At 41.9% G+C, this 12,961-nt stretch overlaps 1 protein-coding gene across 2 annotated transcripts in view; it reads right to left on the reverse strand.

Moving 5' to 3' along the window:
• GOPC (golgi associated PDZ and coiled-coil motif containing) overlaps nucleotides 1–12,961 on the reverse strand; it is a 53,493-nt gene that overhangs the window by 18,967 nt on the left and 21,565 nt on the right. For both annotated transcript variants that reach the window (XM_074948301.1, XM_074948300.1), the window contains one exon: nucleotides 1,352–1,527. In XM_074948301.1, coding sequence (XP_074804402.1) covers nucleotides 1,352–1,527 — 176 coding nt within the window. The remainder of the gene's footprint in view (nucleotides 1–1,351; nucleotides 1,528–12,961) is intronic.

A 12,961-nucleotide genomic window follows, 5' to 3' on the forward strand; every position in this document is an offset into this window, starting at 1 on the left:
TGCTGAACATGTACACACACAGCACTCACTGAAAGTTTCAGGACTGTAGATTGCTGTACATACCTACCTTACAGTATACAGCACAGCTCCTTGAAGCAGGTGCATATGGCTTGTAAGGTGAGGGGTTTTGCTTAAATCAACTGCAAGATTTTCCCTGTCTAGTGAAATCCTCTCTTTCCCTCAACCCCTCCAACTCTGGACCCTGCCTCAGAGGCCCAAACCCCCACTGGAGGCAACCATTTGGGATAGAAACCTCCAACCATTTCCATGGGTATTGGGCAAGAAACATTGTCTGGCAACAGCTGGAACTGTAGTAACGGCAGAGAAAGAAACTGCCTGGGGTCCCCTGCAATCCAAGAGGCCCAAATTGTTTCGGAAGGCAGCCTTGGAGTACTGTCTCAGTGGATGGACAGTGGGTGAAATCATACCAGAGGGGTACTCTGGCCAGAGGATAATTTAATATCCTTTTAAAATCAAAGAACTGGGAAAATAAAAAATAGACAAGGGGTAAAAAATAAAATGCAAAAAAAAAAAGAACTAACGATTGCTTTGTATAGGGGCAGTTAGGGATAGTTTTAAACATTTTGAAAGATAAAAGGAACTAACAACGTGTCCCTATCATCACTCTCACTATTGATCATCTGTTCAATCCCCTTCCCACACCTTTCACTGGATTTTTGTCTTTTTAGATTTTTAGCTCTTTGAACTAGGGACAGTGTCTTTCTATATGCTTACACAGAGGTAAACAAAATGGGGTCCTGTCCCCGAGTGGAGCCTTTACGTTTACCACAATATAAATAAGCTGTGATTTTACATTTAATTTCCCTTTTTATTTTGGAATAAATATTGGTTCTTTAAACATACCTTTGGAATTAGGCTATTATTGAGGTAGTCACCTTAGGACATTCATGGAGCTAAGGAAAACAAATTTTTATTCTATGGGGAGAGATGGAAGGGGTTCTTTTATCTCTCCCTGAAGAACAGACATTTGCTTTTCTTACATGGGGCAGGAACCTGACCTGAAATAGTCAGCTCAAGGCTGAGGCAGAAGTATGCATATTCCTAAAAGATGCTTCCAAGCTGCTGGTTATAGTTAGCAATGGACATAGTGAAAGTCTGGTTTATTTTCAATAGCAGGAGGAACAGAGGACCTAAGGTTAAACATATCCTAATCCTTCCATAATTCTGACTCTCATATACAATTATTTTTTATTATTTGTATTACTGTAGCCCTAGGATTCCAACTCATGGACCCTATTGTACTAGGCACTGTATGAACAGAACAAAAAGATGGTAACTGCCCAAAACAGCAAAATTATCATGGTGTGGACCTGAAATTACTTGTACAAACCTTCCAGCTAGTTCTTTATCTAAGTATTTGGCTGCCAGTCTTGCCCCATAAACCTCTGCCTGAAGCACAGCTATGTGTCGACGCAGTGCCTCGTTTTCCTTCCTCAGTAACTTCACCTCGGCTTCAAGTTGAGCTTCTTTCACCTTTTCTTTCTTGTTGGCTTCGAGCTCTCTCTCCTAAAAAAAAAAAGAAAAAGAAAAAGAAAAAAATTGGTTGTTTTTACTTAAGTTATTTCAGGAACAGTGCTAATTTAACGTTTCTGCAAGTAAACATGCAATAACTGCAGCATTACATAATGCATTACTCCCTCTAGAAAGTATTGTGGTATTGAAGCTATAGTTCCTTTATTATAAAGACTCTTACAAAAGAGCCATAAAATTGTCTTCCATCGGGATTAACTTTCCTTACATCATAGGATTCTTTTCCTTTAAATAAAAGACATAGAGGAAGGTTTCAAAAGGCATAAATGCCAATTATGTGCTCAACTCTATGGGGGGGGGGAAGCGGGCAGGGATAGGTCAGTGGTTTGAGCATGGGCCTGCTAAACCCAGGGTTGTGAGTTCAATCCTTGAGGGGGCCATTTATGGATCTGGAGCAAAAACTGGGGATTAATCCTGATTTAAGCAATGGGTTGGACTAGATGACCGTCTGAGGTCCCTCCCAACCCTGATATTCTATGATTCTATGAAAGTAAGTAGAAGCCAGGCACCTAATTCCTATCTGTGCCTTTGAAAATCTCTCCCCTAAACACCACCAATACTAAAGACATCTAGACAAAACATTATGTAATATAGTCATCAATTTAAAACAAAAAATTAAAAATAAAATTAGTTACCACTTCATTAACAAATTAAGTCTTATCATCAAATTATCTGTATGCTATCAAATGTGTGGTAAATTTAAGAGACAGTCAAACAAGGCCTTTAAAATATATGCCAAACGCACATGGGTGACGATATCTATGTGATAATATCTCTGAAAAAAACTGGTTGTAATGCCTTGCTAGGGTTAAGACCTGCCTAGCTTTGGAAATTATTTGGAGTTTAATTTCCAATGGTAGTAATATGCTACACACTATTTTACTACTATTTGTTATTTATATTGCCATAGTACACAGGAGCCGTAGCCATACATTGGGACCCTACTGTGCTAGCACTCGACAAACACAGAACTAAAGTACAGTCCCTGCCCCAAGGAGTTTACAATCTAAGTAGAAGACAAGAGACAACAGATGGATTTAGGCAGATGGGGAAATACAAGGAAACAAGGAGACAATATTGGTCAGGGTGACAGGACTGCTGGTGTACAGACCACTGCCTAACTGTTGTCCAGTTTTTTGTAGGCATCATGGCAAGGGAACTTTGAGGATGTTTATGGGGAGCACTTCCCAAGCTTGTGGGGCAGTATGCAAGAAAGCACACAGTGCTTGCTTGAAAATGTAATAAGTGGGTGATGGAGGCTGGCATCGTGGGCCAATCAGAGGTAGATGTCAACAACTCAATACCTAATGAAAGATGATAGGTAGGGTGGGGATTGACTGTGAAGGGCTTTGAAAGTGAGTACAAGCAGCTTATGTTTGATGCAATAGAGAAGGGGAGCCAGTGGAGGGATGCAAAGAGGAAAGCAACACGGTCAAAGCAATGGCCTAAGAAAATGATATTTGCAATGGATGAGTGGGGCAAGATTGTATTGGTCAAGACCAGAGAAAAGGATTTTGCAGTAATTGAGACAAGAGAGGGTGAGAACTTTGGAAAGAGTTTTAACTGTGTTGGTTGATACAAAAGGTCGGATCTTAAAGATGTTATGCAGAAAGAATTGGCAAGGTTTAGATATAGCCTGGATGTGAGGTCTTAGAGAGAGGTCCAACTCAAAGATGACACCCAGGTTATGGGCCTGAATGACAAGCAGGTTGTTGATGTAGTCCAGAGTGCTCAAGAGAAGAGGTAGCAGGGTGGGTGGAGATTAGCATCTCTGTCTTAGTCATGTTGAGCTTGAGCTGAAGGGGAGACATCCATGAGGAGATGTCAGAGAGACGGGCCACAATTTTAGCTTGGTCATAAGGAGACAGTCTGGGGTAGAGACAAACATAGTTAAGTAGTAGCATAGAGATGGTAGTGAATTTGTATTTGCAGATGAGATTACCCAGAGATAAGGTGTAGAGGGAGAAGAGAAGGGTCCAAGGACAGAACCTTGTCAAACCCTACAAAAAGTTAGTGAGTGGATAAGGAGGATTCTCCCACGGACATACTGAAGGAGCAATTAGAGAGGTAAGAGGAGAACCAGAAGAGGACAGAGCCACAGAAGCCAAGAGAGGACAAGATTTCAAGAAGAACATAGTCATCTGTGTCAGAGGCAGCTAACAGGTCAAGAAGGATGAGGACAGAGTCCTAGTTTTGAGCTGTAGTATTAGAGACTTTGTTGAGTGTGGATAGAGTGGTATGCAAGAGGCAGAGCTGGACTGGATAGGGTCTAGGATGGAACTGACAAAGAGAGACCCCAGACAGATTGTAGACTATAAGCTCAATAAGCATAGTGATAAAGGGAGAAGGGAAATTTGGTAGTAGTTGGAAAAGAAAGTGTGCTCAAAGGTGGGAGAAACTACAGCATATTTGTATTGTAAGGGGAAAGAGCCAGAGACAAGCAGAGGTTAAGTTGAAGAGTAAGGGAGAGGAGATCATGAGATGGGATGTGATGGGGCAAGTAGAAAGGTTAGAGGAAGAGAGCAGATAAGAAAATTCTGTCTCTATGATGAGGGGAAGGAGGCAAGAGTTGTAGGAAGGGACGGCAAGTTGACGGGAGGGAGAGTGTCATATCATATTTTGTCAAATTTTCTCTTGGACGAAATAGGCAAGATCTTGCGGAGGCAGGGGGAGGGAAGAGTTTAAGGAGTGAGTCAAAGGTGGCAGAAAGGCAGATGGGGTTGCAGGTATGTGGTTCAATAAGTCTGAGAACTCAAGCTGTTTAGCAAGAAAGATGGCAAAACTGAAGGAGAAAAGAACAAATCGGTAGTGGAAGAAGTCAGATTGGTCATGGGATTTCCATCAAAGTTGCTCCACTGTGCAAGAGCAGGAAAGGAAGAAACGGATACTGAGGGTGATCCAGGGAAGGGGGCAGAAGGGTGGACCTTGTATGGGAGAGATGGGCAACAACCGTATCAGTGGAAGAAATGGAGGAGAGCGAACAAGATGTCAGTGCTGATGAATTGGAAGCATGAAAAGACTGAGTGACAGAGGGTGAAGAGAAGGGCTGATGGATGATGCTTAAAAGACACCAGGTGATGGTCAGAGAGGGGAAATTTGGAAGAGAGAGAGAGAGAGCGCAGTGCTTAATGAAAACTAAGTCAAGCGAACAGCTCTTTTGGTGAGTGGGAGAGTTGAACCAGGACTGCAGGTCAAATGAAGGTTCAAAGGAAAGGAAACACGTAGCTAAGGGGTCAAACAGATCATCAAAATGGAAGTTGAAGTCAACATGGATAAGGCCATGTCTACATTACTGGTTAAATTGGCACTGCTGCAATTGATGCAGCAGTGTCATTTTAGCAGGACTGGTGAAGACACGCTAAGCTGATGGGAGAATGCTCTCCTGTCGACATCTGTACTCCACCTTCCCGAAAGGTGGAAGCTATCTCAATGGGAGTCGGTCCATAGACACCACACTAAGTCCTAAGTTACGTCGACTTCAGTTACATAACCGAAGTAGTGTAACTTAGATTGACTTACAGTGTTAGTGCAGACCAGCCCTAAGTGTGGGAAATTGGGAGAACAGGAAGAGAGAGAGCCTGGACTTGAAATCAGACAGAAAGACTGCATGTCCAAACTGATCCACAAGTGCCAGCCTCACATAGATCACTTATTTCTCTTGAAAGAAAATTACCAACAGCTGAAAATTATGTATAGAGTTCTACATATTCTTACAGCAAAAGAAACTGTTGGTAGTGATACCATTTTCATTCACAGTCAATTAAGATTGGATTTGGGGTAAACCTCCTCAATGGCTCTTCCAAAATATCGTAAATGTGCCTATTGGTGTCTATGGCTTACACAAGCCTGTTAATAAAAACAGCAACAGCATAAAATTAAAAATAACTTGTCTGTCCATTGAGTAAAAAGAACTTTAAAGGTTTGTCATTCCCCTAACCTCTGTCTGTCCTTAGATTGTGAATTTCTTGATTCAGGGTATGTCTGTCTGTCTAGAAAACACCTAAGCATATAATGGGCACCAAACATATGGAATTAAAAAATAAAAATAAAAATCACCCCCCCGTCCCCCACTACTGTTATAAGTGACACCTAAACTTTACTGAAACATTAGAAACAAATATTTTTCTCAGTTTATTTACTTTGGACATTTGACAGCATTCCGTGTATACTTAGTGTCACTGTTTCCTACGCATGGGCATGTTGTCAGTTTCGACTGCTGTTCATACGGATCTTTCACCCAGCAGGAGAGAGAAATAGCATTGTAAAACAACTTCTTTCAGGGGGACTCATGGACAAGTGTTGTACCTGAAACTACTTTTAAAAAGTGACTAGACTTCAAGTTGACGGTGTTCCTTTAAGACCACAGGCCCTTATCCTGAAAACTGCTCAACACAAAAGGATCGCTCATCATGCAAAGCCCTAATGAAACCAAAAGGATCCATGCAAGGGTCCTCACTTGTGGAGCATCTTGCAGGATTGGTGCCTAAATGTGCAACTTTATGCACAGAATTCAGCAAAAAGACTGAGTTTTCCAGATATGAGGAGATCTACATTATTTAGTACAAAAGAGATTTATTTAATATGAGGCTGCTCCATTTTTAAACTTAAAAGAGTATCTTATTATCCTGTATTTCTCCATTCCTCATGATTAAAACAATTATGAAAACTCAAATTACTGTACAATGCTCAATCTGAATGCAGAGAAAATATATAATTATCTTTTCCGAGACCCAGAGCACAGATATGGGCTGTAATTTGCTCAACTCTGATTGCTATTATTTTAGAGAATCACTTCAAGATGAAGGCACTTTATGATTACTTACACATAATGAAAAAAATCATAGCAGAAAGGTAGAGCAGTAAAAGGTTAGGGTCCACTACATTTACTACTATTTCCTTTGGTAATTTTTTACTGCAATACCTATATAAATTTCACTAAAACGTACATATTTTGTTGTCAGATGTATTTTAAATACAACTTGATATTAGCATCAATTACACTGGGTTGTAACTATCTGAACATACCCCGTATTGGAGTGGTAGGTGAGTGATCTCTTCGTGAAAAGTATTTGCCTATGTGTAACAGGTTGTTTTTGTCTTTTATCATTTTTCAGTGTGAGTTCATTTGAGAGCTTAGTGCTTGTTTGGTGTTACCTGCAGAGGCGGTGCTGGGGCATTTGATGCTCTGGATGAGGTACACAGATCGTGATACACATTTATAGGACCCTTGGATCTTGAAAGGTGTGTTGTAGAGCAGTGGGTCTCAGACTAGGGGCGCCACTTGTTCAGGGAAAGCCCCTGAAGGGCGGCCAGCACATCCCTCGGCCCATGCTGCTTCCCACAGCCCCCATTGACCTAGAGCGGCGAACCGTGACCAGTGGGAGCTGCGATCGGCCAAACCTGCGGACATGGCAAGTAAACAAACCGGCCCGGCCCGCCAGGGGCCTTCCCTGAACAAGCAGCGCCCCTAGTCTGAGAACTACTGTTGTAGAAGGTATTGATCATCATAGCATTGAAGATACATCTTCAGGTTTTGCATCCATTGTTCTGGCAGAATCTGGTGCAGCTTTGAGTTGGTGTGTTCTAGTCTGTGGGGAGCTTGCTTCTGATGATGAGGTTGGGAGATTGTTTGAAGAGGGTTCAGGGAAGATTTCTTTCAGCATGTGGTCCCCATCAAATATTGGTTGTAAATGTTTGATGATACCCCATGTGCATTCCTGTATGGGGAAGAAAAATCCAAACAACTGCACCACACTAGTTGTTACCTACTATCCCATCCTGGTACCAATAGAGTGTATCATCAGATAATTACAACCCAGTGTAATTGATGCTAATGTCAAGTTGTATTTTAAATATCTGAAAACAAAATAATTTTATAACTCTGCTGGACACTAAAAACCATGGACTGAACTGACACCCCCATTTTATAGTTCATAACAATTTGTAACACACCTGCTGCCTACTAACCCTGCATTGTCCTATGAAACTAATCTCATCTAGGAAGTTAGACAGGGTTTGGCCCAACCAGCTTCCAGCCACAGCTATTGTCATAGTGGTATGGCCATAGACAATTGTCAGAATGGTGAGCTTCCCATATGATGAAGATTAGTATATTTCTCATCTCCTAAATTGGCATGTTATGTCGTTGAATAAAGAGATTGTATTACACACTAGTACAGCACAGTTCATATATTGGCCCCAATCCTTAAATATGACTGAGAAATGCATGGCACAGCTCAGGATGGGGAGGCAGAAAGGTAGTTTTAAGTCACCTTTGTATCATAACCCTCCTGATCCAGCTGGGTATATGCTGGGTTGATTCCCAGGTGCAAATTAGATCAACCTGGCACACAGTCACAGTCAGCCCAGGGTCAGAAGGACTGGAGGGGAGAAGAGGCGCAGAATACAGTGACAACAATTTTGGCTTAAAATTTCCTTTATGTCTCCCCATCCTGAGCTGTAGAATACACCCTCCCCAGCTTCACCAAAGAATTGAAGATACCGTATGCACTATGTGTACTTTTGGTATAATACGGGTTCTGCATTTAAAATAGATAAGTTAGGGAATAAGAATGGCCATACTGGGTCAGACCAATGGTCCATCTAGCCCAGTATCCTGTCTCTGACAGTGGCCAGTGCCAGGTGCTTCAGAGGGAACGAACAGAACAAGGGAATTTCAAGTGATCCATTCCTGTTTCCAGTCCCAGCTTCTGACAGTTGGAGGCTGGGGTTGTGTCCCTGACCATCCTGGCTAATAGCCATTGACAGATCTATCCTCTAAATGTGAGGCATAATACTTGCTGCCTTCCCATTCCAGAGGTCACATATTGGCCTGTGGGCTGGTCTAATTTACTTCCTCCCCATGGCCATGGGGCAATTACAGGAATTACCAGAGTGCAGGGATGCCCTAGCAACATCCCTTATAGGGCATGCCCTTGTTGTATTATGGCAATGTGACATTGCACTCTATATGATTTTATGAAAAATGCTAATGAGTGTGAATATAATGTAACTGGAATATGCTTCATGCAAAAGGTCTCTTGTAAGGTATCATTATAAAACTTATAATCTACTGAGTGTGGTCATCCTATTTGTATGTATGTATCATTCTTGTATCAAACTAAAAATATAAAATATAACTCTGAGGGCCTATTGTAATTATGCAAAGTGTGGGCCATTAATGGTGGTTTGGAATCTTGATGGCTCCCATCAACCAGAACAATTTACTGTGGATAGCTCTGTTTGCTTGCAGGCCTTCCTGTGAGTCAGCCTGGGAGAAATGAAGGCTTGGGGTCTCACAGGACATGTGACCATGTCACCTGGTACTGAAATCCATCTTAAACCTGGTGCTTTTCCATTTAGAAGCGGGGGTGGGGACCCAGAGAGACAAAGAATTCCTGCCTTGTGCAAAGCTATATAAGGAGGTGAAACAGAACAAAGGGGGCGGCAATCATGAGAAATCCCCTAGCTACCACCTGAGCTGGAACAAGGGCTGTACCAGGGGAAAGGATTGTGCCCAGACTAGGAAGGCGTCCAGTCTGTGATAGAAGCTTATTGAAACATCTCTGAGGGTGAGATTTTATCTGTATTCAGTTTTCTCATTGTATTAGGTTTAGATTTGCATGTCTTACTGTATTTTATTTTACTTCATAAGTCACTTTGTTCTGTCTGTTATTACTTGGAACCACTTAAATCCTACGTTTTGTATTTAATAAAATCACTTTTTATTGATTAATTAACCCAAAGTATTTATTAATACCTGGGGGGCGGGGCGGGCAAAAAGCTGTGCATATCTCTCTATCAGTGTTATAGAGGGTGAACAATTTATGAGTTTACCCTGCATAAGCTCTATACAGGGTAAAACGGATTTATTTGGGGTTTTGACCCCATTGGGAGCTGGGCATCTGAGTGTTAGAGACAAGAACATGAACAAGGTCAGCTCACAGACTACTGCACTGGGCAGCACAGCATGGGGAGGAGGTGACCAGCCCTCTGTGGAGAAAGAAGTGGTTCGGGACTATTTAGAAAAGCTGGACAAGCACAAATCCATGGGGCCGGATGCGCTGCATCCGAGAGTGCTAAAGGAGTTAGCAGATGTGATTGCAGAGCCACTGGCCATTATCTTTGAAAACTCATGGAGATCGGGGGAAGTCCCGGACGACTGGAAAAAGGCTAATGTAGTGCCCATCTTTAAAAAAAGGAAGGAGGAGGATCCTGGGAACCACAGGCCAGTCAGCCTCACCTCAGTCCCTGGAAAAATCATGGAGCAGGTCCTCAAGGAATCAATTCTGAAGCACTTAGAGGAGAGGAAAGTGATAAGGAACAGTCAGCATGGATTCACCAAGGGCAAGTCATGCCTGACTAATCTAATTGCCTTCTGTGACGAGATAACTTGCTCTGTGGATGAGGGGAAAGCAGTGGACGTGTTGTTCATTGACTTTAGCAAAGCTTTTAACATCGTCTCCCACAGTATTCTTGCCAGCAAGTTAAAGAAGTATGAGCTGGATGAATGGACTATAAGGTGGATAGAAAGCTGGCTAGATTGTCGGACTCAACGGGTAGTGATCAATGGCTCCATGTCTAGTTGGCAGCCGGTATCAAGTGGAGTGCCCCAAGGGTCGGTCCTGGGGCCGGTTTTGTTCAATATCTTCATAAATGATCTGGAGGATGGTGTGGATTGCACCCTCAGCAAGTTTGTAGATGACACTAAACTGGGAGGAGAGCTAGATATGCTGGAGGGTAGGGATAGGATATAGAGGGCCCTAGACAAATTAGAGGATTGGGCCAAAAGAAATCTGATGAGGTTCAACAAGGACAAGTGCAGAGTCTTGCACTTAGGACGGAAGAATCCCATGGACCGCTACAGACTAGGGACCGAATGGCTAGGCAGCAGTTCTGCAGAAAAGGACCTAGGGGTTACAGTGGACGAGAAGCTGGCTATGAGTCAACAGTGTGCCCTTGTTGCCAAGAAGGCCAATGGCATTTTGGGCTGTATAAGTAGGGGCATTGCCAGCAGATCGAGGGACGTGATCGTTCCCCTCTATTCGACATTGGTGAGGCCTCATCTGGAGTACTGTGTCCAATTTTGGGCCCCACACTACAAGAAGGATGTGGAAAAATTGGAAAGCGTCCAGCGGAGGGCAACAAAAATGATTAGGGGACTGGAACACGACTTATGAGGAGAGGCTGAGGGAACTGGGATTGTTTAGTCTGCGGAAGAGAAGAATGAGAGGGGATTTTGATAGCTGCTTTCAACTACCTGAAAGGGGGTTCCAAAGAAGACGGATCTAGTTCCAAAGAAGATGGATCTAGACTGTTCTCAGTGACAACAGATGACAGAACAAGGAGTAATGGTCTCAAGTTGCAGTGGGGGAGGTTTAGGTTGGATATTAGGAAAAACTTTTTCACTAGGAGGGTGGTGAAACACTGGAATGCGTTACCTAGGGAGGTGGTGGAATCGCCTTCCTTAGAAGTTTTTAAGGTCAGGCTTGACAAAGCCCTGGCTGGGATGATTTAGTTGGGGACTGGTCCTGCTTTGAGCAGGAGGTAGGACTAGATGACCTCCTGAGGTCCCTTCCAAACCCTGATATTCTATGATTAAGCTGCTTTCAGTTAAGCCTGCAGTTTGTGGGACATGGTTCAGACCTGGGTCTGTGTTTGTAGCCAGAAAGCATGTCTGGCACAACCAGGCAGGGTTCTGGAGTCCCAAATTGGCAGGGAAAGCAGGGGCAGAAGTAGTCTTGGCACATCAGTTGGCAGCCCCAAAGGGGTTTCTGTGACACAACCCATCACAGGCAACTCTACCCCAGGGGAGTGTAATATGCAAGCATGACCTTCATGTAGCCATCAGGCTGGCTTTAGGGTTCCTATGCACTACCAAGATGGCACAAAGGCACACCAACACTCCCAAAGATCTGAGCTAGTATATGTCCACTGATTATACAATTTATTCTCAATTTGTAGGCTACCCTGTACATATAAAATGTCAGAAAGAGGCCACAGTTTAAGGCTTATGCATGAAGGAAGAGATTAAAGGTTGAACATTCAATCTTCACTCTGCATTATTTCAAAAGCTTCTCTTTCTCACCCACAGAAGTTGGTCCAATGAAAGATATTACCTCACCCATCTTGTCTCTCCAGTATCCTGGGACTGACTCAGCTACAATACTGCACAGAGCTCTGCATTACCTGACGTTTTTGTTTAGTTTCTGAACCCTAACTTATACTAACGGTATTTTTTTGCATAGAGTTTCCTGGGATCTTTTTGGTTTGGTTTTAGCTGAGAAAAGATTAAGAGCTTCTAGAATGTGTAATTTCCTTGATCCAAAGATTTTGGTTTGACAGCTCTTGAAAGAAGCTCATAATTCCAACCTTCTGAGTCTCACCTACCACAAGCTAACTTTCTAAAGTGATCTAGAATTTTTAGATCAACTAAAAAACCAAATAGCAGAATTCTACTGTTCATGTGTGAAGTGATCCACTTTAAACGATCATAAGTGTAAAGCTATACCACTGATTTTCTTCAAATGTGGCTTATTCCTTATATTCTAATTAAATTTACAAAACAAATCAAGTCTGATGTTTCTAACTTGAGCCATTGTTCAGATATCTTTGTGAAATATTTCTTTCCAGAAGAAAGTAGGAATAATGGAACTCAAACATAAGCAAAAAAATTTGCTCCAATTTTCCACCCCAAAATTTCTCCTCTGGCCTCTGTCAAAGGCTGGAAAATTACATTCAAGGACCAGTTAGTGAGACAAAGTTATACGCAATTGAAAGAGGTGGGGTTAAAATGAAAGTTGGAACTGAACCTTAAACATACACAGTGCTATCCACTATCCATTCTTTAAGTCGCATTCTAACACTGTCCATTCTTTAAGTGGCATGTAAGAATATACACTTACAATTGTTGGCACTAAAAGTTCACATACAGCATAAAACAACATTTACCATTACAACAGTGAATGATATTTCCTTACTGCTGTAAAAAAAAGAAAAAAAAAAATCTAACCACACATTACAGCAAATCATTAGAAAATGGCTAATTCTTAACATAAAATATACTGAGTTAAGATGGCATGACAGGCTAGTGTCCTAATATGTAAGAATACCTCAGCCTTTTCCCAGATCCGTTATATTACGCCTATATAAGCAGATATTGCTTTCTAGTTTTTATATCATGACTAACATTCCCTAAAGCAGAAAAGTTATGCTTAATACAGACAACATTAAAATACAAAGTTTTACTCAAGAATAACAGATCTCAATTACTTAATGATTTTTCAATAGATAAAAACAATTTTTAATAGTAGCTATATGGTCCATAATTCTATGAAAATAGTGACATTATTTAAAAATCTTTAAGTCTATCACTTGCAAAGTTTAAGAGGTGAAAGTCTCAAGTCTGAAC

The sequence above is a fragment of the Natator depressus genome, chromosome 3, assembly GCF_965152275.1.
Source record: "Natator depressus isolate rNatDep1 chromosome 3, rNatDep2.hap1, whole genome shotgun sequence".
Taxonomy (NCBI): domain Eukaryota; kingdom Metazoa; phylum Chordata; order Testudines; family Cheloniidae; genus Natator; species Natator depressus.